The sequence below is a fragment of the Oryzias latipes genome, chromosome 11 (assembly GCF_002234675.1).
Source record: "Oryzias latipes chromosome 11, ASM223467v1".
Classification (NCBI taxonomy): domain Eukaryota; kingdom Metazoa; phylum Chordata; class Actinopteri; order Beloniformes; family Adrianichthyidae; genus Oryzias; species Oryzias latipes.
The window spans coordinates 9,427,130-9,450,416 of NC_019869.2; the positions used below are offsets into that span (position 1 = coordinate 9,427,130).

Consider the following 23,287-nt stretch of genomic DNA (forward strand, 5'->3'; position numbering starts at 1 on the left):
CAAATAATCGATTTTTATTCCTATGATCCAACCAAATCAATCTGAGGCAAGGTCGACCTATACCATGATAAAACATTTCAAAATGAAATAAAATTATTATAAATGATGGTGTTTCCACTAGTTGGATTGAGATACTGTAGGTTTATTTTACTATAAGTTAAAAATGACCAAGTGTCATCCCAGCAGACAACACATGATGCAGCAAAAACTGACCAGTCCATCATTCCAGTCCAATGTGCGGAAATACTTTGAATTTAGCAAAGACATGACGGACAGTTTGCTAGAATGTCCTAATATTGTTCTATTTGGATTATTTTGATGTGGATAAACAACAGTGGGCTGAACTTTAGGAAACTAAATGGGTTTGCCAGTAATTCTTGTTTACTTGTTTGTAAACATATTTAAATATCTTGAAAGAAATGAAAGGAATCTGGAAAACTTCCCCTGCATTGTTCAGTGACAGGTATTTATCTCTGAGTCACACTGGTTGAAGTTTTGGCTAAAGATGTCCTGGATCGATCATAGGTCAGGGAATCGGATCGTCAACCAGAAATTGAGATCTGAATTGAATCATTACGATATCCTCCAATGCATGAAAAAGACAAAGAAGGAGAGTTGATTTGGGTGGGAGAGTTCTCCAAATGAAGGATAATGTTCACTGAAATGCTGCCAAACAGAGTGGAACAAACCTGCATCCACAACATCCCTGCTCACATCATCCATGCCAAATGCTCACATTTATTCATTGCATATGCTTTGAAATCTTTGATGAACAGATTATATTTGTTGACTAAAGAGTTAGAAGGGGCTCTTTGCTGTGCATCAGGAACAGATGGATCTCACTGGGAAAGACTGCAAAAAAGAAGACACTTAATTTGAGGCCAAGCTCAGTATGTGTGTGTGCTCTGTCCTCTAGTTTTTCCATCCTGTTCTTGTGTTGAACAGTGAGGGGTGGACAGGATGTCCAAGACCTCTCCATCTCAGAAAGAGTGGCTGTGGAAAAAAACTGCAGGATTTTACTGGTTAGACAGCCCACGGGCCGCCCCACCGTTGGGGTGAAGGTAGAATATCAGGGGGGTTAGCAAGGCTGAATGCAGTCACTGTTCCCGTAAACATGATGGCCTGCAAAAATCTAAAATGAACAAAAGAAATACCGCACCCCACCCCCTGCCCCCCTAAAAATAATGAATGGACTTAGCAGCCCATCACGCTTGCCTTTACCTATATGTGGCCTTAACAGAAAACGTAAAAAATAAACCAATTTTCACCATAAATCCCAAAGGCTGGGCAGAATAATGCGTTTCCAATGCTGCAGTTATTTGTTTCAGCCAAAGCTCCTTATCTAAGAAGGAATCTGTTCTTTTATCCATTAAACAAGCCTTTTTTCCCAATTTTTTATTTTATTTTATTTAGGGCTGGCTTATTTTTTTACATGGAACAATGATGCTTTCAAATTATTGATAAATGTTATTAACCAATTTTTGCAAAAATCAAAATTCAGACTTTATTTTATGATATTGCTATTTTTGAGCTGACGGCAAAGATGTTTCGTGTGGATTTTAAAAAAAACCTGTTATTTCAATGTTGATGCAAACTGTAAATGAAAATCAGCAAATGCCCTCAAAGCATCAGTCTGTTGCCACAAGACCTGCAGGGTTTTAATAGATCAGCAGGGACTTATCTCTTCCAAGCACATGCTAAGCTCTGTGACTCAAAGGAAGTGACAATAGAGGAGATCCAGACACCTGTGAGGACGGCAAACCAACCAGAGCCGCTGAAAGGGCACAGAGGAAGTTCTGTTCATGCACATCAGTGCGCAAAGATGTCCTGTGTGGCTTTTAATTTCTAGAATGTGATATATTTCTATTAACCGGGTTTCGCGCCTCTATGCTAGTTTTATTTTCAAGTAACATTTACTTTTTTCCAATATTCTTTCTTTCTTTTTTTTGCTCCTCTGGCTTAATGCAACTGTCCTTTGGTCCATAGTAAATGTGAAGTGTGAGATTAAAACCTGGGCTGCCATTAGGTGATGACACAGCTGCATGCATGGCGCTGTAAAACAGTGTACAATTGCATAAACTCCCTGCTATAGTGATAACCTGGCACCATATTATGCAGCATTGGGCACAGATGCATAAAAAGCCAACGTGCAGCAGGCTGTTCAGGTGTTGCTTCACAAATAAAGTCATCGAAAAAGTATATTCTTTTTCCTCATATATTTGCAATTTCCTTGATAATGTGATCAAGAAATATTTCTTAGAATTTCTGGGGACGTTTAAAAGTCTTCTTGCATTGGGGGTGGGGTCATATTCTGGTCTTTTTTTGGCCAGTGTCCTGCTTTATTAGATATACCTCTAGCGTTAGTGATTGCAAGGATCATTTTATCAATAATAAGCTACAAAGGTAGAAAACAAGACCATCAGGAGCAATGTGGGCTCCAGTGTCTGTCCAAGCACACTTCAACACATGAACAAGCGAAGCGGGAACAGAACCTGCAACCTTCTGATCAGAGGTTTAGGTGTGAATACGTGTATGAGTCATGTGTCACCATGTGACCCTGTGATGGACCGAAACTATCCAGAATGAACCCAGAGAACAAGCGGGTATAGATTATGGATAAATGATCCAAAACACTTGCAGATGAAAAAACATCTCAAGAAATTGAATTTAACCCTTGTGCTATCTTAGATGACCCCACCCTTACAGTGACGTGTTCTCCCTACCATGACAAAGGTGGAAAGATTTCATGTAATCCATGGACACCAGTGAAGATCACAAATCATTGAAGAAAAAAGGTTCAGAGCACTGTCTAGTGGGTCTAGATGACCCAACTCCCAATGGTAAAGTGCCTAGGATAGCACAAGGGTTCCATACCGGTACTATCTATATATTGTAAACTTAAAATGTTCCAATTTAGTCTGAAGAATTATTCAGTTAGTATACTTCCTGCACTTGGTACATGGTCTATAATAGACCTACTATATTTATACTGATACTGAAATATACTTCATAAAATAAACTTCAAGTGTACTACTTTTTGCTTCAGATAGTGTAACATGCATACACCAAACAGGAACAGAAAACACGTTCAGTTCAATAGAAAAACAAGTTTAATGAGTTAAGTACAGATTTCTCAACTCATGACATGAACACAGATAGTTCACAGAAAGACTAGCCGAGCTTTAGACCAGATACATTTCAACTTGACATGTTTTTGAAGCCTTCAGTCTAAAACACAGAACTAAGGATGAATTACAGACTTGGGTCTGAGTGGCTGTTTTTTAACAATGTGAAAGGCATTGGTCTGGTGGGTTTCAGGAGCAGACATTTTTCTTCGCGTGTCCCATTCGGTGGTCCGTTTAGCTGTGACTTGATGGTGGGGGGGCAGTCTGAGCAGATGCTATACCATCAGGCTGTGAGGACGGATCTGTGACAGAAAAACAACAAAAATGTTTGTGATGTAGAAAATACAGTGGGTGGGTCACAAGCGTCCTGCTCCGCCCATTTCTGATGCATCCACTCCTAGATGACTAGGAGTGGATAAACTCATGGAAGTGCCAACCGTTTGAAAATTGACTGTGGAGGAGAAACGACTGTGTCCAGGCAGAATTAGATGACACAAAGGCTTTCATTTATCGGAATAGAGCTGTGAAAAGAAGAAGCCTGGAACAAGAGTCATGGGATTTGCACCGCTTTGACATTTTACACCAAGCCTCTCCCAACTGCAGGTCCATGCGCTCGTGTTAGGTCACGACAGTCCAGTGTGAACAATGAACGCCCCTCACATGGCTGGTGTGAACGCAGCATTAGAGGTGAATTTCTAATGAACTACCGCCACTCTGCAGAAACTATGTCCTAGAAAATGACACAAGCCTTTTGGATTTTGGCTAAAATTAACCTTAATTAAAAGACCACTGGGAACGCTTTGGAAACAGATCAAAAGATGATCAGAGTCGGACTTTAAGTCAACAGAATTGATCAGAGGATTATTTCTAAACTAAGACAAGTGGACCAAATAGTTGAAACAAAACACTCACAGATGCCATTGGGAGCTCCTGGATGTCGAGGAGCCATGGTCTGAGGATTCCCTCCCCCCGGCAGCACGCGGTTGGCTACAGACTGACCTGAAGAGAGGAGGACTAGTGTGTAACGGCAGATACACAGAATTAGACACCAAAAAAGAAAATGAGATCAAAGTGGAAGTGCTCTAAAGGGTAAGGCGATGCATCCCTCAGGAGAGGTCTTCTTGTCACACCTGTATTCTGCACCGGGTATCCAGGCTGTCCCGGCTGCTGCTCCCTCTGCTGGCGAACTTTCAGCTCTGCCTGCTTTAGCTGCTCAGTGTGGAAAGTCTGTCTTTCCGTCAGAAGCTGCTGCCGCTGCTGTTCTAGCTGTACAAGACAGAAACACAACAGTTACTCAGAGCAGATTAAACTAAAACTGGGTTACTGACCGCAGTAATCACTCACAGCCTCTTTCTCTCTGTCCATTATAGTCTCCAGTTCTTCAAAGTGTCTCAACTTGATCTCCAACTTCTTCATCTGTGTCTCCACCAGCAGAGCCACCAGGGACTTGATCTTGCGTTCTTCTACAGCTGCCAAGTGCTACAAAAAAAACAAAAAAAGTGAGCCAAATTGTTGGTACTGAAACATAAGAGAACCTCTTTAGCTGCCATTTTATGTTTCTGCAGCTTTTATTGACTCATTTCCAGGAAATCATTGAAATCTCTAAGAAATCTTTCACATCTGTGATCTGTGATTCTGCCTTTTTGCAATATTCTCCATTTGTCTAACCTCCAGCTAACATCATTGTGTGGCCTTTACCTTTGCCTTTGTTGCAGCTGAAGACAGTGCTGCTGCTGCTGCCGTGGCAACGCTGCCTTCCACCAACTCCACTTCCATGACTCTCCCTCCGTCATCTCTCTCTACCTCCCTGTGTCTTATGCCATCGTCACAAACCCCTCCTGGAAAACAAAATCCTTACATCCAGTTGTGCATTAGTTTACACACATGACGTGTGTTCGTAAAGTGCTAGTAAACACGCACCTTCCGATTCTTCAGCGTGTACATTTTCACCGTGTTCTCTTTTGACTTGGTCTTCCTCCAAATTTGAAACGCCAGGTTCCATCTTGACCCCATCAACCATCACAAGAACCTGAAGCTGTATACATAAGCACACAAAGACTGGCGTTTACGTCACTACAATAGTTTCTATTGACGTTTTTGCATATCTGCCAATATAGATGCACAAGATGCTCCTGCAGCGAAGAGGAAGAAAGTAGGATTGCACGATAATATCGGATACCGATATTATCGGCCGATAGTGGACAGTATGATGTCATGCTAATATTTCCGATAAGAAAAAAATTTGAAGATAAAATGGACCGATAACTAAAAGCTTAAACTTTTCAAACAAAGCAATAATTTTAACTATTTCTTTTGCACGTTATTATATCGGGTATTATATGTATTGAAAAATGTCCTAGTTACATTGGTATTTAAGTTACAGTATTTGTTCTGACCATAGAAATGCACTGTTCTTTGTTCAAAGATGTATGGCAGACTGAAAAGGCTAATAAAGTGTTTGAACAATCTGTTGTTAAATTTATTTGCAGGTAAAACTAGTTCTGCAAATTTGTTGAATACATAAGAGCCATCCGCTGTTATTTTGTACTTACTTATATATTTTTTTAAGTATTTAAAAAATACATGAGCAGGAAAATATCGGGTATTGGTTGTAAAAAGTCATTATCGTGCATCACTAGAAGGAAGGACAGCAGAGTGAAGCAGACGATACCCAAAACTGTTTTAAACCTTCTTTGTCATGTTTTAACTTTGTTTTTAAACTCTACAGAATTGGTGCATTTTTATTTGTTATATACATGTTTGAACTGATCATTTTGAAACATGACCTTTTTTCCCTTCATTTTTGCAGTTAAAAAAACAAAATGTACTACTCTGAATTTTGTTTTTTGTATAGTTTCAGGTTCATTATGTAATATAATGAAAAAAATATCTGTTTAATAAGAAGGATATCAAATGTTTTAAAACTAAACCTTTAGAGTTATTTGCAAATTGGAAAATGGAAAAAAAAAAGCTCTCAAAAAAAGGCCCCAAACTACTAAGACTGAACTAAATACATGAATCGCTGCACTTACCTGATGAGGGTTGGAGTCTAGTTTGTCCGGGTCCATCACATCTAAAAGAAACAGGGAAATAAATGAAAACAACATTAACTCTAGAACACTTTAGTTATAAAAAGTACACCATCACCTTCACCGGGTAATTTTTACCTGATTGTCATAAAAAATAGATCAAAACATGATTAATTAGAGTGGTTTTCTTTTATTTTCCGCTGTGGTTTGTGTAACAAAATGAAAAAGAGAAACATAGGAAGTTCCTAAGAACGTGCTCAAAAATCACCGAAAAATTAGGACTTTGACAACAAAAAAAAAATCCTAAAATATAATAAAATGATTCTAGAAACTAAGTCTTTAGTCCATTCCTGGGACATGTGAGACTTGGTGAAGCCACAGACAACATGACATGCGACATGTTGAAATTCAAGCAAATAGTTTTGCTCGGGTGAAAATCACCCGGCGATAGTGCTCTAGGGTTAAAAGTTATTTAGAGTTTACCTTTTTTCTCAGACTGGTGGGAAGGGTCAGAAATTTTATCCACAAACTCTTCCTGCACTTTGGAAAACTCCTCTGAAAACAGAAAAACAGGCGTTCAGTGAGAACACTTCACCCTACAGACGTGTCCTCCTCTCAAATATCCCTCCTAAGCTATTACCAAGTGCAGCTTTGGCTGCAGCAGATGCCACTCGTGGATCTACCACGGACGCTAGAAAGGCCACTGTGCTCATGACGGGGTTTTCCGATTGGCTGAAAGGCACCGGCTGGTACGCCAGCGGCCCCAGCGAGGAGGAGGAGTCCTCCAGGTAAGGGTCTTCTATTGGCAGACGGAGAAAGTGGAGGATACATTCATCCTGCGTTCTCGAACCCACGTGCTCCGATACTTTGTTCCAGTCGTCCCTGTAAACCTCTAAAGCCTGAGAGAGGAGGAGACACGAAAGAGGACAAGCAAGGCTGTAAAGGTGATGGGTTTGTGCAACTAATTACATGTCTAAACAGAAAAAGAAGAAACTTATCGAATGCAAACATTAGAAAAGGATAATCTTTGTTTTTACCTCCAATAGCAAAAGTGTTTCTTGCTCCGTCCATTCTCTTCCTGCATTTGCTCCTTTAGCCTAAACACAATATTAGAGTATTTTTTTAAAGTATGACAACAACAAAAATATTTAAAAGACTTTAAAAAAAAATATTCAAAAAATATAAAATAATTAATATTTACAGATTTAACCAATAATTTTTATTTTTTACTTTGTTTTTTATTTTTTCATGAAATTACATGTTAATAATTATAATTGCAAATTGGAAAATGAAAAAGAAAGCTCTCAAAACTATAATTTATAATTTATTATAATTTATTTGATGTTGCTCTGAAATCATGTAGCCATACTTTCATTTTTATCTGATTTAAATCGCAAAAGGGTGGATTTATTTATTCCACTGGTGTTCCATTTAGAAAGTGTTGCTGTAAACCAGGAATATGTTGTCACATTAGACTAATCATTGATACAGAAAAACACACGCAAAATAAGAATAAATCATTTCAGAAAATGTAAACGGATAAAAAGAAAAGCAAAATATGACTTTTCCTTTGCTCTATTGCGGTTAACCTTTCCCAGTCTCGGAGGGTTTTTTTCAGTGTGAATTTGCATGACCTGGGTTGTGATTGACTGGACACCTTGTGAATTCATCTCCACTGTGACTGTGCCTTCTGTACAGAATGGGTTTAGTTTGCAAATATTACATAAATCTTCATTGCGATCAGATCTTTGCTTTCATACTTTAATCCTGAACTTGTTCTTCTATTAAAAGTTTGAACTTGGACAGTTTAAACAAGAGAGAAAAGTGTGAAAATGTTCATGTCTGTCTAAGAAAAGTGTAGAAAGTGTGTAGTGAGGGGCTTTACAGCCCTAAAGACGGACTTGTGAATTTAACAAGTTCTTGTGGCGTTTTTCTGATAAAAAAGGACATTTATAGAGTAAATTAAGCTCAAAATTGTATTTCTGAGTTTTTCTGTGATTCAAATCATGTGATTCAGGAGCAGAAGAGGAAAAGCCCTTTAAATAGGGCTTCTATTTGATGGAGAAAATAAAAGTTTCCTGCTCTGCTCCAGAACAGGGGAAGGACAGTCCTGCCCACAACTCAGAGGCACATTTCTACTGAATTTCTGCTGGTTTGCAAAAAATTATTGGCTAAAAATGGCGTAATCATACTGAAAAGTCATTTTGTTGAGTCATCATTTGTAATTTCTTCCAGGTGAAACGCTGCTGGCGAAACGTTCAAAGAAAGAAGATTGTGAGTCCGTTCGCCGCGACTCAACTTCAAGACATTTTGTACGCGTGTAGTGCAGGCACCTTTGGATGTTTTCTGGCATAGACATCAGTGCGCAACCCAAAGTTCTGGCAGTCTGTAGATTTCTCTCTGCCCCTCTCTGGAAAATACAGCATGTGCTGTGAAGCAGACACCTACGACAAAAACAAAAACACAACCTCATAAGATAAGAAACAACTGTGTGTTTGCTGTGCAGTGAGTGCATCACACACCTGTAAGGGTTTGTGTTGAAGAGGAGCGAGCCCAGATGGCGTGTCGGCTAATACGTTGAAATGAGGTGTGGGTGGGGGTCCCATTGGAAGGGGCCGACTCTCTGCGTCCACTTGGTAATTAATTAAACCCCACTGCTCCAAAAAGGCATGAACCCTTGGAAAGCAGCAACATTTATTTGCAGACGTCCACTGAAAAGTCGCTCTGCAGCCCCGGCGCCACTAAATACCTGATGAGCGAGCAGACGTCTCCGGTGAGGTTGCGTCTGCAGGTGGTGGAGCTGAGGTACTCCTGGGGGTTGAGGCGGTACGTGTCGATCATGAAGTTCCGATATGCCAGGTAGCTGAGGCACAAAAACACCAGTCAAAGAGAGGCCCTCCTCCAGTTACACATCTATGCACAGACGTCAAAAGGACTTACATTTCAGGAGTTTTGGATTTATTTTTTCCATTGAAGAATTCGGGCAATGCTCGTTTCTCTATTGAATGGATGCTGAACAAAATGCACAATGTTGGATTGAATAACAAAAGACGTCTCTCAGCAGACTAGAAAGAGGAATTAGAATCGTTTACCTGTTGTTGTTGAACCACGATGTATAACTAGGTATTATAATATGATGCGTTTGTTCCACAATATTTTCCTCTCCCTCTGACAAACGAGAAATGTCTCCTCTTCCGTCGTCATCGTCCTAAAAAAAAACAAAACACACGACTGAAAATCTCACTTTTATGTCCCATAAATATTGTCAAGAATCTACAGACTTAAACTGGATGCTAAAAGAATAAAAGAGTTTACCCTTCCAGGAAAATCATCATCTTGATCATCTGAAACAAAGAAAAATAAAAGTGGACGTTCACCCAAACTACAAGTCTGTTCGGGTTCTGAACATGCTTGTAAAATATAGATTTAGATGCTTACCGAGGTCGGCCATAATCCCTCCTTTCACTGGAGTGTTCTCACTGTCTTTCTTTAAATTCACTGAAGAAAATGAAAAAAAAGGAAGCTCTATAAGATGTGTGATCAAACTCTTCTGCTACGTTCACACCGGGCTCGACAGTGTTTACTCAAGCGGTCGCTTTACATGAAAAGTCCATGTATACGCACGTATTTGCACGTTTTGGGATTTCGTGCTCACGTGCCGCTACGCACGTTTTTTAAGAATGTTTACTGGCTCTAAGTAACTGGCTCAAAACGTGCAGCCATTGAACACGTGTTAAAAGTTAAATCAGGCCAAACTTTGACCAATCAGGGATTTGATAGTGACGTTTGAATAGCCTCCTTTTCATTCACGGAAGTGCCAACAATTTGAAAATTGGGAGGAGAAATTAAAGGTTTCAGTTTGTGCCCGGCTGGAATTATACGAAACAAAGTTTTTCTAAATTTCAGAACAGAGGCGTGAAAGACGAAGCTTGGAGCGACATTGACAAGATTTGCACCGCTTTGACATTTTGCGCCAAGCTTCTTCCGGTGCATGTGCTATTGTCGGGTAGCAACAGTCCGGTATGAACACCGCACGCTAAAAGTGTTTTCAAGAATGCCCATTCAGTCCGTTCTTGAATGCCTGGTGTGTCCGCAGCATCACACGTTTGGCCAATTTAAGAAATGAAGCTTCTTTACCATTTTTGGGTAGTACAACTTCCTCCATGTTAGGCACTGGCGTTGGGTCCTCCATATCTTTGGTCAGATCCTCCTCTGGCTCTTCTTCATGTTGTCCACGTCTTTTCCTGAGTATGTGGGCAATCCATACAAACTATAAACAATATAGTTTTTGTGTGTGTGTGTGTGTGTCGCAAGCAAAGACAAAATGAATCTCACCCCTTCTTTCCTTTCTTCTTGCCTTCAGGAAAAGGAGGCGATGGTGAGCGTCTCCTCTTTTTGGAATGAGCAGACTTTGATTCCTGTAATAACAGATTGTAGAAATAATGGATGAAGGAATTATTATAGGATTTCAGAAGAAAATGGAAAAAAAAGTAAAATGTTTACAAAAAAGGAGAACAAAAATTGTCATTCCCATCATCTTTTAATCGGTTTTTAAAGTGTCTTTTAAATATGATCCTGTTGTTTTTTTTATCAAAATCAAAAATCTGTGTCATTTTCCAGGACATAGTTTCTGCAGAGCGGCAGTAGTTCAATAAAAATTCACCTCTGAATTGAGGGTGGGACTGTTGGAGCAGAAAAGCCCGCCCCCATTTCTCATCACCAATCTGTTTACACTCTGTTTCGCTAGCTTACAGCCCCTCACACCCCCAACCTAACATTACCGGTGCAACAAAGATGGTGAGCAATATTGAAGCTATTCAGGTGTGCAGTTTAGATCCAGATTCCAGGTCAGATGAGGAAAACAAAGTCATTCATGGATCTATTTGTCTAAAAGGATCAGAATAGAGTGAAGCAGGCAGCTTATGGCCTGTCCAGTTAACCAGTATAAATAAAGAATAAAGAAATACTCCAAAATGCAATTTCAAGAATAATTTTCTTAATATTTGTCCTCCATCATCAGAAAAATGCCACAAAAACATGCTAAAAACCCCATCGGCGTGGATCGTTAATACTTTTAATTAATTCTATAGTTGTTTTAAACAATAAAATAAGGAGAAAAGATCCCATAAACTTTACTTTGCTTAAATTGCAACCATATAAACTTCCATTTTTTTTGTGTAAACAAAAGAAAAAAAAAAGATCAAAAGCATATAACAACACCCACCGGCTCCTCTTGAACATGAATCCGCCGGCGGAGAATGACGGGTATGTTCTTTTCATTTAAACAATAGTCTTCCTCATTCATCCACTCATTAAAGACATCTGTATCCAAAAGCCAACCAGCATGAACCTGGATCACAAGAACAAATGAATCTCATTCTGATAGAAGTAAGTGCATCAGCCAGTAAGAAAGTCTCCTCAATGTGTTTAATAAAAAGTCAAACATTTCATTTACTAAATGTTACTAATGTAATTAGCAGAGTGTGTGATACAGTTTTTTGTTTGTTTGTTTGTTTGTTTGTGTGTGTGCAGCCATACTAACCCTCCAAGGCCTTTGGATGTGTAGCAGCTCCTCAACGTCTCCTTCAACGTCACTTGAGGACAGCCAACGGTCATAGCTGTAAAGATGAGATGAGCACTTGAGGTCAAATAGATAAACCCTGTCTATCTATGTGTTGTTTTTGGGTTTTTTTTGGAAACAGGAAAATGTACTGATGTGGTTCTGCGCAGAAAAAAACAGAACTGACCAGACGGTGAACTAATGTTCTGCAACTGCAGCAACACAATCTATTCAGGTTCTAACAAGACTGGTGCATTCTCAATAGATACATAATGTTTTAGTTCAAATTAAAGTTTTGTTTATAATACTTTGAGAGTAAATGAATGGTTTAAATGGATGCAGATGAAGGGGGGGGCATCTGTATTTGGGTGTTTTCTTGAGTTTTACCTGTCAGGATGCATGCCCCAGTGAACTTGAATGTGATTGTCTCGTCGCATAACAGGACGCATCCACTCATCTGAAAAGGTAAAATTAAAAATGTAATTAGGTATTTTAAAAAACAGTACGAACAAATATGAACAACGATGATTGGACCTTCGTCAATTGGAGCAGCTGATGCGCAGACATGATGACTGGCCATTGCTCTGTCTTCTGTGATTGAACCCTAAGAGAAGGCAAGTCAACCGCTTTATATAAAACAGTGTAAGAAATCATTTAATAAAAATTTTTAAGGGGTGGTCATTAAAATAAAAATGTAAATTGAGTTAAATCGAACTGAATTTAAAACAAACCTAAAATAACAGTGTGGATGTAAACTTTTGAATACAAACTCATGAAATGCAGCGGAGAACAGGTGGATTTTTAACCTGGATTAAACCAAATTGAGTGTTTCAGGTGATCTAAAGCTGTCAGGAAGTCTGACAAGATCTATGGAGCACAGAAGCTGAATGCAGCGTCTCAATGTTTGGTTTAAACTCTAGGATCTAACAAAAGACTGGATCCAGATGACTGGAGAGGTCTGGCTGGTACATCCAGGGTCAGGAGGTCAATCGTGTATTTTGGTAGTAATCCATTAAGACTGCAGCTTTCGCTCCAGTGTTTACATTCCTTCGACTATCGTACATCTTCAACGGTTTACGCAACAAAGGTAATTCCAGTGGATTCTGAAGCGATGTTTTACATAAGCTGCAGCTTTCTGATTGATGTTTTTTGATAGTTCTGTAAAAACACTGTTAGTGTAGTAGTTTTTTCAGGTCCTTGAAATATTTTTAAGATGATAGTGGTCAGATTTAGTGACAGCCTTAACGTGTTTATGAAAATTTAGGTCTGTGTTCATCACTACAGCCAAGTTTCTGACCTATTTAGTGGTTTTTAGATGAATAGATTGAAGCTCTGTAGCGACCAAAGACAATAACCTCAGTTGGGTTTTACTTTTGCTGAAGTAGGTTGTGGCACATCTAGTCATAAATGTTCTTAATGCATAAGAGCTGGGCTCAGTCTACTAGTGGCATGGCCAGGAATGCTTAAATAGGGTAATACCAGTAAACAGAAAAGCTACAAGAGCAAGACACATTCTATATAGGTAACTAAACACATATTTCCGTTTATTTGATGTGTGTCCTTTACCTGATGTCTGAGGATAATGGCAGATAGTCTGCTAGTCAGGTCAGGATCCAGCGAAGAGTCAAGACACACCACCGGCAGGGATATGCAGTTGTTCTGCAGTCACAAAAGATCACTCTAAGACAAAAACGTTTGCACAAACTGGGCTGTATCGTATTTCCCACACTATAAGACACTATGGAGTGTCACAGCAGCCAAAACTGCATGGTAAAGACGAAAAACAAAAACAAAAAAATCACATACAAGTCGCACCCCCCAGCCAAACTATGCACAAAAACACAACTTCTCCGAAAAATATGGTACTTATTTTTGTGTTTTGTTTATTAGGTTCCTTAGTACCTGTAGAAGAGTCTTTTCAATCACAGCAAACATCTCTATGTTTCTCTCGGTTCTTGATGGATTCTGCAGGTCAAATCTTCGCCTGTCAAACAGTAAATTGGTGACACAGACACATTGAATAGAACAAAAGGCAGAAAACGTTTGTAAGGGTGAAATAAAAACACTTTAGAGAGGCAAAAGCACAAAAAGTGTGCAACCCACCAGCCCTGTTCAACCTTGAACTTGTAAGCAGTGCCAAGAATGTGACTGAGTCCACCACCCGGCCGCAAGTCCACGAAGCAATGTGCCTGTTAGAGTAAAAGCAATACAAACACACTTTTATTAAAGTCCCACTTCAATCAGGTTTTGATCCCAGTGGTCTTTTGATTGCAATTACGCTGTTTTAGCCCAAATGTAAAAAATAAAAACCGTGTTATCTAGGACATAGTTTCTGCAGAGCGGCAGGAGTTCATTAGAAATTCGCCTCCTAGTTGTGGCCCTTTCCTGACTTCCCATCACCCCTTTGTTTACACTCTCTCCCGCTAGCTTACAGCCCCTTTACACCCCCCAACCCAACATTGCTGGTGCAACAAAAATGGTGAGCAATATTGGAGCAATCATCATCATCTAAATAAGCAATTCAACGATCAACTTCCAACAGCAAGATTCAAGAATAGCAATTAAAAGTTGGAGGCCTAAACTGCTAAACTTTCAGAAAACATATTTTGACAAACTTACAGGAAGTTTTGTGAGTGCTGGGTTGGAAGCATGTCTGCCAAAGGCATCCTCTTGAAATTGGAGAAGCTGCATGGTGAGTGCAGCCAGAGACTGGCAGGACGGGGCATCCACCACTACATACTGACACCAGATAGAAGACAGAAAAAGATATTAACATATCTATCTCTAACTGTTTTAGACATAAACGAAACCATTTATTGTCTTTTCAATCGTCAAGCAACTAAAAAAGTGAGGCACATCTGCTTTTAAAATGTCAACATTAATTCAAATATGTACACTTAGGTAGAATGTCAAATGAACTTTAATTGAGTTCGACATATTTGGGATTTTACCAGAAAAATCTGTGAAGGCAGTTTAGCTACAATGATGTTTACAATGCGAGCCAAAGGGCTTTAGCAGGGGGCGGCTAACCTTCCTCCTAGCATCCTAGTCTGCTAATTACCTTTTTGTAGTGCCTCCCGATCCACTGCCGCACCAGCTCCAGCTGAGATAAAGTGTCGGGGCTGTCCCAGAACCAAGCGGACGGGCTGCATTCCTTTTTCCGGTATGCGACTGTTCCAGAGTTTCCTTGATTACTTCCAGAGAACCCGAAGTTTGTCACTCCGGACATTGTGGCCACAACAAAACGACATTAATTTCAAACGTTACGCAAAACTGGCTAGCGCGATCGCTAGCGTTTGTATTCTCGTTTTCTCTCGCGAGATTTTACTTAGAAATTTCTCCGTAAAGGTTTGCTTTATTTTCTTAGTGTTCGTTTGTCTTTTTTAAGCACGATTTCTTTTGTAAACATCACGTGTTTCAAAAACTTTCAAACCATTTTATTTTTGAAAATGAAAATAGAGTATAATATACTACAGAAATGTGATCCAAAACATTTATTTTGAAATACTAGGAAATGGTTAACGAGAACAGACAAGATAACGTGTTAAGAGAAATGCGTTAGTACAGTTTTATATAATTGCACCACTTAAAAAACAATACTAGTCTATGTTGCTAGTTTGTTTTAATTCCTAATAGTTTATACCAATCGTCGTGTTCGGTTATTGAGATTGCGACAATAACTTCCGGGAGGTTTACTTTTCTGGTAAATATTGCTTAAGTACTTAAAATATAATCAATAGTCGTCTGGATGACAGCTCTTTCCTCCTTGTGAGTAAAAACCTCTTATCATATTGTTACTCTATCATTTCAGGCTCTGAGATGTCATGGGTGTAAAGGGTTTGACCACGTTTGTGGAGGGGAACCACAACTTCCTTCAAAACCATAAGTTCAAGAACAGCCGCCTGGTTGTAGATGGCTGCAGCCTGTACTTCTACCTCTATTTTAACCATGGACTGGACCAACTGCATGGGGGGGATTATGATGCCTTCGCTTGCCTGCTCAACCAGTTCCTTTCTGCTTTGGCAGCCTGCAACATCCAAGCATTTGTGGTACTTGATGGAGGTAAGAGTAGGTCTTATCTTTAGGCTTCAGATTTTGAAGCACATTTTAAATGACATGGCTTAAAGCGTTAAAGTAAATTTGGATTTGGTTTATTCCAAACAAATATAGACAAACAACAGAAACAGAATAAATAAGAATACATTTTATTTATAAGGTGCCTTTCTGGGCACTCAAGGTCGCCGCACAACATGTATACAGCATAAGAAATACAATAAACAGTTAAAACAACAGCAATTTAAATACATACACAGGTAAATAAAATGTATATGAAAACATGAAAAATAGATCTATACAGAGATATACACAGAACTGAGGATAATTAGTCATAAAATGATTGGAAAGTGTATATACATACACATGCATGTAAATAACTCGGTTATAATTACTCTTCATCATAAATAAACCTATTAGCTCTTATGCATACAGAACAAATCCCATATTAGGAGTTTAATAATTGCTTGAAAGGGAGAAAGGGAAGCAGACCTATTTAATCCCACCGCTGTTACATTTTAGTTGACTTTTTAACTTTTACATAAACTGTCATTATCAGGTTCTTAACTTCTGATCAGTTATTTATACCAGCATGGTCATAAATAAAATAAAAAAACAAGTATTAATTAATTCAAACAAAAAAAAGATTAATTAGATAAGAAGACATAATTATAGGAATCATTATAACATCACAGATAAAGTATCAACATTAAGTGCATGTTTGTCTCTAAAATATTATTGCAATAGACAAGAAATTGTTATTGCAAATCACATTATAGATAGTCACAAAGGAGTCATTTGTATAAATAAGTTGTGTGCTTATTGAGATGATTAGAAAATACTATTGCTTTAATAATTCATATTTTATTCATTTTATTTATTTAATTATGACTGTTATTATTTGGTCAAAATCAGCATCCTTGTCACAACTACACCAGGTTACAGAAATGGTTATGATGTTAAATGAAAGGTCCATATTCTGTAAATTGTCCAGGGTGACTCCACGGTTGGTAATCCATCTTTTGCTGTCACATAAACAGCCTTTCTTCTGGTTTAACAGAGTTCTTGAAATTCTCCGTGCTGTCATGTGTGCAGACAGTGTTTATCAGGGTCCTTGTTCTTCTGCAGCTGTTATCAGAGTTACGGAAAAATACATGAAAACTCTATGTGGTCCCATATTCCAAAACCCCTCTTTAAACAGTAACAGGAGGAACGGACTTACTTTTGAAATTTTCTTTTTGAGATCCATGAGATTCCAAGAGTTTTATCCTACGATCAACGACACATCCTCTAGTTTTGCAAGTTTATTTTCAACCACAACCTCATCCCTCATGGATGAAATTATACAACGATTTTAGTTTGTAGAAAATCTACATTCAATCACGATTGGGTTTGATAAAAATATTATTCAGGTTAAAGACCTAACTGATAACCTTTTGACCTTCATTGCCTGGATAGAAAAATACCTTCTTTTCACGCAGCCTAAAATATTTTAAGAATGTTTGTTGAGCACCCCCCCCCACTGCTCTGATTCAGTTAATCAATCATAAGTCACAAAGGGTATTTGTCTCATTGCCAATATTACAAATTTTTTGCGTCATACATTTAAATGGTAATAACATGTCTCTAAAAGATGACATAAAACAGAAAAGCTTCTTTTCAAACATTTTTTTTAAGTCAGTTTACAGTCACTAATCAAAATGTAATCAATGGCCTATTTTACCCAACGTCAAAGAAACCCATTTTAGATTTATAGACTTATATCTATTCTATGGCTGAATTTCTTAGAACAAATTTTGTGTTGAACCTTGCATTATTTGGGAATTGAATGATGAAACTTTAGAAAATTTGTTTTTCTCCTGTAAATATTCCAAATTTTTCTGGATAAACATTAGAAATTAGATTAATGCATTTTGTGTGCTTCAGTGGTATTAACATTTTTGGAAAATGTAGCTGATTCATTCTCCAATATTACTGACATTGTTCATTACTCTGCAAATATCACATTTCTTGCAGTAAATGGAAAGGCAGCAAGTCTTCATTCCCATGTTTTTTAAATTAATTCAAACTCGTTAAAACCATGAAAACCTGGAAAACTGTTAAAGCAAATTTGTTGTTTTACTTTTTTCCTTTCATTTTTTTGTTCCTTTTTTACTTTGTACAGCCCCTGTAAGGTTCTGTTATGTTACTGTCCTCTACGAGAAAGTGCACAGTGCAGTGTGTTCTGTCCCTGTGCCGGTCCCCAGCCCGGATACAACACGGGGTTGTGTCAGGAAGGGGCTTGCGGTGTTTAAAAAATCTCTGCTAAACCACTTGTGTGTGAATTTAGAGATGGCTATGGATATGCCCAAAGGTGAACAACAGCAACAATCCACATGAAATATCAGTTTGCACCGTTTTTACCGTTTTTCTTTTACCGTGTGTAGAAAAATTGCAGTTTGTTAGGTTGTAACACAGATTTGTGTTTTCATTATTACAAAGGAATGGACCCCAGTGATAAGAAGTTTGCTACGTTGCGGGAACGCATGCAGGCGAAGATCAAAGACGCAGATCACATCTGTCACGGTCGAAACGGCTCCGTCCTGCCCCTCCTCACCAGAGACGTCTTCATTCAGGTCCTCATCCAGAGAGGAGTCCCGCTGGTTCAGTGTCCGGCTGAGGCTGACTGGGAGATAGCATGCTTGGCATACAACTGGAAGTGTCCAGTGCTGACAAATGACAGTGACTTTTATGTCTTTGACCTTCCAGGTGAGGAATGTGAAGGCAGTTTTGTCAATTCACAATTTTATGAATCAATTTTGAGGCTGCATGGCGGCACCGTGGTTAACGCTCTCGACCTGGTTCAAATCCCGTCTGGAGTTTTTCCTGTTTGGAGTTTGCATGTTCTCCTCATGCATGTGTGGGTTTTTCTCCGGGGGCTCCGGCTTCCTCCCACAGTCCTAAAACATGCTCCATAGGTTAGTTGATGACTCTCAATTGTGTCTAGGTATGATTGGGAGTGGGGTTGTGTGGCCCTGCAACAGACTGGTGACCTGTTCTGGTAGAACCCCACCTTCAGCATCTCTGTCGCCCGGGGGTCTATGAAGATAAATGGATGATTCAGCTTTTCTTTTAAAATGCTTTAAACCCCAGGAAATCCCATTAAAAATGTTAAATCAATAGTGCATCTTCCAAGTAGTTTAGCTACTGCCGGTCTGCAGAAACTTTGTCCTAGAAAATAACACCGCTTTTTTTATTTTGGCTAAAAACGGCATAATCATAAAAGACCACTGGGAACATTTGAAAATAGATCCAAAGATGATTGGAGTGCGTTATAATAAGTTTTTTCTTTAAATTCAGCTGTTTCTATTTGTATTGCTTGCTAATATGAGCTGTTTCTAGCGATGACCTTTAACATGCTGTCTGTGTCCTTTGCTCTTCACGTTAGCTGGTTACCTGCCACTTCGTTATTTCCAGTGGACCAATGTCAATGGAAAACCACCTCAACGCTACATATCAGCTCGCCACTACACCACCAACAGCCTGTGTCGCTGGTTTGGTGGTATGAACCGGGAGCTGTTACCATTGTGTGCAGTTCTTAGTGGTAACGACTACGCGGCTCCTAAAGGGACTGACATGCTGCTTTCTCTGATAAACGCACACCCAGGTAGCAGTGGCGGAAGACGTACAGGTGGCTCATCTAGTTGTCGCATAGAGGGTCTCCTCATTTGGCTGTCCTCTTTTTCAAGCGTGGCAGAGGCTCTTGAAGAGGTGAGCAGGGTTATGGGGGAGGAAGGCAGTGGAGGAAAGAGAGGAAAGAAGGGTGGGCTCAGCCCTCAGCTGTGGACAGCCATGCAAGACTACAACATCAAATCTCAAAGCTCTTTGGCTTGCTGGTTCTCTGAAGGTAAAGCAGTTTTTGGAGGAAAGATATTTAGTCTGCCAGAATACCTGAGACTTGCAGCAACTCAGGGACAGTTGGGCCCCTTGGCCCTTGATGCTTTGGTGATGCAAAGAGTCTTTCTTATTCCACAGGTAGAGAATAGTAGGTTAGCCAGCAGCCACTCCACATCTACAGCCATACGTCAAGCGATATATCAGCTTCTACTGCAGAAAGAGCAAGAAAGTGCAACTCAAGGAAGAGGTGGAGGCAATCCATTGGGAAGAACTAGAGGAGGAAGAGGGCGGGGAGGCAGCGGTCAGTCCGGCACTGAACAGATGGGCTTTAGGGCGGCAAGTACGGATTTGATTTTGGTTGAAGAGTACGACCGTTTGGACGTAAACCTGAAAAAAAACCAAGTGGAGGCATGCAACACCAGGAACCATGCACATGTAAACAAACTCTGCCAGGTGAACATTTGATTACTCTCATTGACTGGAACAGAGAACTGGAGAGGAAGTACCAAACAGGAAGTACCTGCTGGCTCCAAGAAGCCAAAATCCCGTAGAGAAATAAACAGCTATTACTCAGTCGTTATATTTGTCACAATAACCATTTTGCTCCGATACCTTGTTTTACATGTTCTTTATAATCGTTTTTTTCATGATAATATTTCTGTTGTGAAAGTAATTTCAGTTGTAAACTGATGTCTGATAAACTGATCTGATGCCTCAGTAAAAGGATTTGGTCTCATGTCGAACATGCAAAACGTTTGACAGATTTGGTGTGGCCCACTTTCCAGCTGTAGGGGTGTGGTTTCCAACAAGCTCACTCCTGAGTAGCAAGAGTGGTTGCCATAGAAACGATGACTCAGCCCGACTCGGACCAATCCCTACTTACTACTATCATGTGGCTCCAGCATGGTGGCGTCTGTATCGTGAAACAATTGAGACTGATTGAAATGGAATTGAGGGATTTTCTATGGGTGACATCACGCTCACTCTGTCCAGTTCTCTTATACAGTCAATCATTACTACCCAATTAGTTCTGGGTTAAAGAAATGACGCATGGTTTTGCTTTATTTGATTGTGCTCATTCTCGTTTGATCAAGGCGCCTGAGGCTGTGCGGCTCGGCGTCCTGTTGGATGTTCTGGGCGTGAATGACTCCGTCCTGGCTCCTGTTCCTGCCCACCTGCGGCTGGCAGTGGCAGTCACTGGATTTTGGTTACGGGAGGCAGTACCACCACCTTCCCAGCACATGCTGCAGGCTTTGCTTCTGGGCATGATCTTTGGTGAGCTGTCACTAAATAGCCAGTCTGGAGCTCCTCAACGCCGCCATGCTGGTTAGTTAAGACAATTTTGTTCTTTTAAGTTTCAAATTGATTTGCAATTTGTCTAAGTGAAAACAGCGAAAAGACTTTAATGAACTGTGTATTCCAGCCCCACAACATAACTGTACTGCAGAGCGAAATTTAATAAATCGACAACGAGTGAGACCGGGGGAGAGACGAGGAGTTGATATTGGGGCAGCCCACAGTATCAGCCAATGGCAGGCCTGCCTCTGGAGTGCACTGTGTCTAAATCAGGTGCTGCTGATGCCGCTGCCTCAGCCCCTTCTGTCATGGTAAAACATGTACACCAGATAGATGCATTCCTTCTTACCTGCAATTGTTCATTTTGTACATTCTTAAATATAAGGATGTAATATACTCTATTATTTTCATGTTGAAGAAAATAAGAAAGAAAAAAAAAGGTTTACAGGGGCTATCAAGTGTGTCATTCCAAAAGCTTGATACAAGGCAGGATGGATACATGCTTTTATGTTGTTGACGCCAAATTCTGATGCTACGATCTGAATGTCCCCTAATAAATAATAAATAATGCTGTAACTGGGGATCAGGGGAGACGACCCAGGAGCAGGAAGAAAAGACACAGTAGAAGTCTTTAATGCCAAGAGCAAAAGCAACTCGAAACAGAACATAGGAAGAAAACGATCCGACACAGAACCTCAGAAACTTGAGCCATAAATAGAACAAAATGATAATGAATCAAATGAAACACACCTGTGATTCTCACAGGACCTCAGGAAGGGGAGGACCTCCAGGAGAGATCACAGCAGAACAAAAGTCAGGCCTTTACATGACAAATGCCTAATAAAGTGGCCAGTGAGTGTAGATTTGCCAATCTAGTGAGCATTGATGTACACTGATTTTTCACAGAGACTTCTGGGAACTTTCCAGGGCACTGGATTTTGGAATTGTAGATTCAAACACCTGGAAAAAACACCCTATACAGTGGACTAAGTAGTGAGGAAATTCAGACACAACATTATTTAAAAAAAAAAAAATGGGGCTTGGAACAGTATAGGGTATAAATATGTGCATATTTTAAGACATTGGATTACATTAGAATATATCTATTAGAATAGTGACAGAGAGGTATTTCAATCTCTTTAATAACTTGACTAGCTTCTTATTCCTCCTCAGGATTTTCAGTGGTTCTTTGGTTCATGGCCTCCTGAGGTACCTGAAAGGTGGCAAGCCTGCAGAGTCCCTGCTAACTGAGGGATCCTTTTATAGACAATTCTACGTCATTCTGCTGGATGCTGTGAGGAGCTGCAGCATCAAAGCGAATCCTCGCTCCTCAGCATCCAACAGGAGAGGAAGAGGCAGAAGAGGACGACAGAGAGCTGGTAGAGGGGCTCGTGGTGGAGGTAGAGGGGCAGAGGACATCAGCAACAGGTTTGCTCTCCTGATGAGTGAAGAGGAGGATGAAAATTAAGAAAAGCAAAACCGGAAAGGCTTCATCTTGGATGCTCAGGAAATGCCACTGTTACTATACAGTGGAGAGAGTGATGTCTTTTAAATGTTAACTCTGTATTGCACCTTTTTCACATTCCTTTATTCTGAAACCTTGTTTTTTTTCATAAGACTTTAAGGGGCCTATTTCATGCAAAATCGACTATTTTGAGATTTTAAGTGTATTATAATGTTAATTCTTCATAAAAGCAACCTCAAAGCGGTATTTTTGATCAATTCATGCATTCCTGAGTATTTTTAAAAAACCTGCTCTGAGCACCAGCCCCTCCCAATCCACGAAAACGACTGGGTTCTCCCATTGTGATGTCACAAAGTGAAGAACAGCCCCTTCCAGGAACAGCTTGTACTGCCAACACCCCCCCCCCCCCCCCAGGCTAAAACACACACCCACTTTCTCAACAAGCTAGCAATGATTGGCTAAACAATTTCCTTTTATATTCACATCCATCTTTGCCAAAGTTCTGTGTTTTCGGGGATGAAACACAGACCTGCTTCTGGGTTGGAAACTGTCTGCGAAAATTACGACTATTTCATTAAAAATCGTTCTTGAGGGTGACAAAGGTAATATATTCACATATGATGGGTTAAAGCATGAAATAGGCCCTTTAACATTTAGAAAGTACTTTTATCCAAAGTAGATACAGAACAAGCGAAAACAGTCAATACATTTTAGAGGAAGAGTTAAAAAAAGTGTTTTTGTAATTTCGCCAAAAGTATTTGTTTTGTCTTGTTTACATGAAAGATGCACTAATAATCAATGCAAACCCAACTATGGGTTTTGCCATATAGCAAGCATTTGCAGCTGAAAATTTTATAAAATGCAATTTTATTGTCTTTGTATG

The 23,287-nt window shown here is 39.7% G+C and overlaps 2 protein-coding genes across 7 annotated transcripts; one reads left to right on the plus strand and one right to left on the minus strand.

Moving 5' to 3' along the window:
* Nucleotides 1–3,087: 3,087 nt before the first annotated feature.
* Nucleotides 3,088–15,020, minus strand: LOC101164905 (SWI/SNF complex subunit SMARCC1). Of its 3 annotated transcripts, none has more exons than XM_011480804.3 (28): nucleotides 14,776–15,020; nucleotides 14,334–14,453; nucleotides 13,818–13,903; nucleotides 13,617–13,698; nucleotides 13,281–13,373; nucleotides 12,249–12,318; nucleotides 12,102–12,171; nucleotides 11,697–11,772; nucleotides 11,379–11,504; nucleotides 10,490–10,572; nucleotides 10,292–10,398; nucleotides 9,593–9,652; nucleotides 9,470–9,498; nucleotides 9,247–9,362; nucleotides 9,095–9,166; nucleotides 8,904–9,017; nucleotides 8,677–8,830; nucleotides 8,488–8,598; nucleotides 7,192–7,251; nucleotides 6,795–7,053; nucleotides 6,638–6,709; nucleotides 6,158–6,198; nucleotides 5,046–5,160; nucleotides 4,824–4,978; nucleotides 4,470–4,604; nucleotides 4,256–4,391; nucleotides 4,038–4,139; nucleotides 3,088–3,427 (listed from the first exon to the last, which is right to left on the minus strand). In XM_011480804.3, exons 1-28 carry the CDS (start codon nucleotides 14,941–14,943, stop codon nucleotides 3,360–3,362), a joined length of 2,880 nt encoding a protein of 959 aa, XP_011479106.1. In that variant the 5' UTR covers nucleotides 14,944–15,020; the 3' UTR covers nucleotides 3,088–3,359. The 3 variants fall into 3 exon arrangements, with proteins under 3 accessions (XP_011479106.1, XP_011479108.1, XP_011479107.1); XM_011480806.3 differs by having other exon boundaries at nucleotides 4,824–4,963; nucleotides 14,776–15,019; XM_011480805.3 differs by having other exon boundaries at nucleotides 4,038–4,124; nucleotides 14,776–15,019.
* aste1 (asteroid homolog 1) lies at nucleotides 14,778–23,082 on the plus strand. Of its 4 annotated transcripts, none has more exons than XM_011480802.3 (7): nucleotides 14,778–14,877; nucleotides 15,526–15,776; nucleotides 18,249–18,515; nucleotides 19,195–20,096; nucleotides 20,738–20,969; nucleotides 21,067–21,250; nucleotides 22,113–23,082. In XM_011480802.3, exons 2-7 carry the CDS (start codon nucleotides 15,539–15,541, stop codon nucleotides 22,405–22,407), a joined length of 2,118 nt encoding a protein of 705 aa, XP_011479104.1. In that variant the 5' UTR covers nucleotides 14,778–14,877; nucleotides 15,526–15,538; the 3' UTR covers nucleotides 22,408–23,082. The 4 variants fall into 4 exon arrangements, with proteins under 4 accessions (XP_011479104.1, XP_020562751.1, XP_011479105.1 ...); XM_011480803.3 differs by lacking the exon at nucleotides 14,778–14,877 and adding an exon at nucleotides 15,099–15,417 and having other exon boundaries at nucleotides 21,067–21,212; nucleotides 22,113–22,362; XM_011480801.3 differs by lacking the exon at nucleotides 14,778–14,877 and adding an exon at nucleotides 15,108–15,417.
* Nucleotides 23,083–23,287: the final 205 nt, after the last annotated feature.

Excerpts from the sequence above, each read along its gene's own strand:
- LOC101164905 (XM_011480804.3), bottom strand. The coding sequence starts at position 14,943 with ATGTCCGGAGTGACAAACTTCGGGTTCTCTGGAAGTAATCAAGGAAAC. Across the intron at positions 13,374-13,616 it reads TTGAAAAGACTCTTCTACAG|AACAACTGCATATCCCTGCC; the intron begins GTACTAAGGAAC and ends TTGTGACTGCAG. Across the intron at positions 5,161-6,157 it reads TAGACTCCAACCCTCATCAG|CTTCAGGTTCTTGTGATGGT; the intron begins GTAAGTGCAGCG and ends TTATGTATACAG.
- aste1 (XM_011480802.3), top strand. The coding sequence starts at position 15,539 with ATGGGTGTAAAGGGTTTGACCACGTTTGTGGAGGGGAACCACAACTTC. Across the intron at positions 20,097-20,737 it reads ATGTAAACAAACTCTGCCAG|GCGCCTGAGGCTGTGCGGCT; the intron begins GTGAACATTTGA and ends CGTTTGATCAAG. Across the intron at positions 21,251-22,112 it reads CCTCAGCCCCTTCTGTCATG|GATTTTCAGTGGTTCTTTGG; the intron begins GTAAAACATGTA and ends ATTCCTCCTCAG.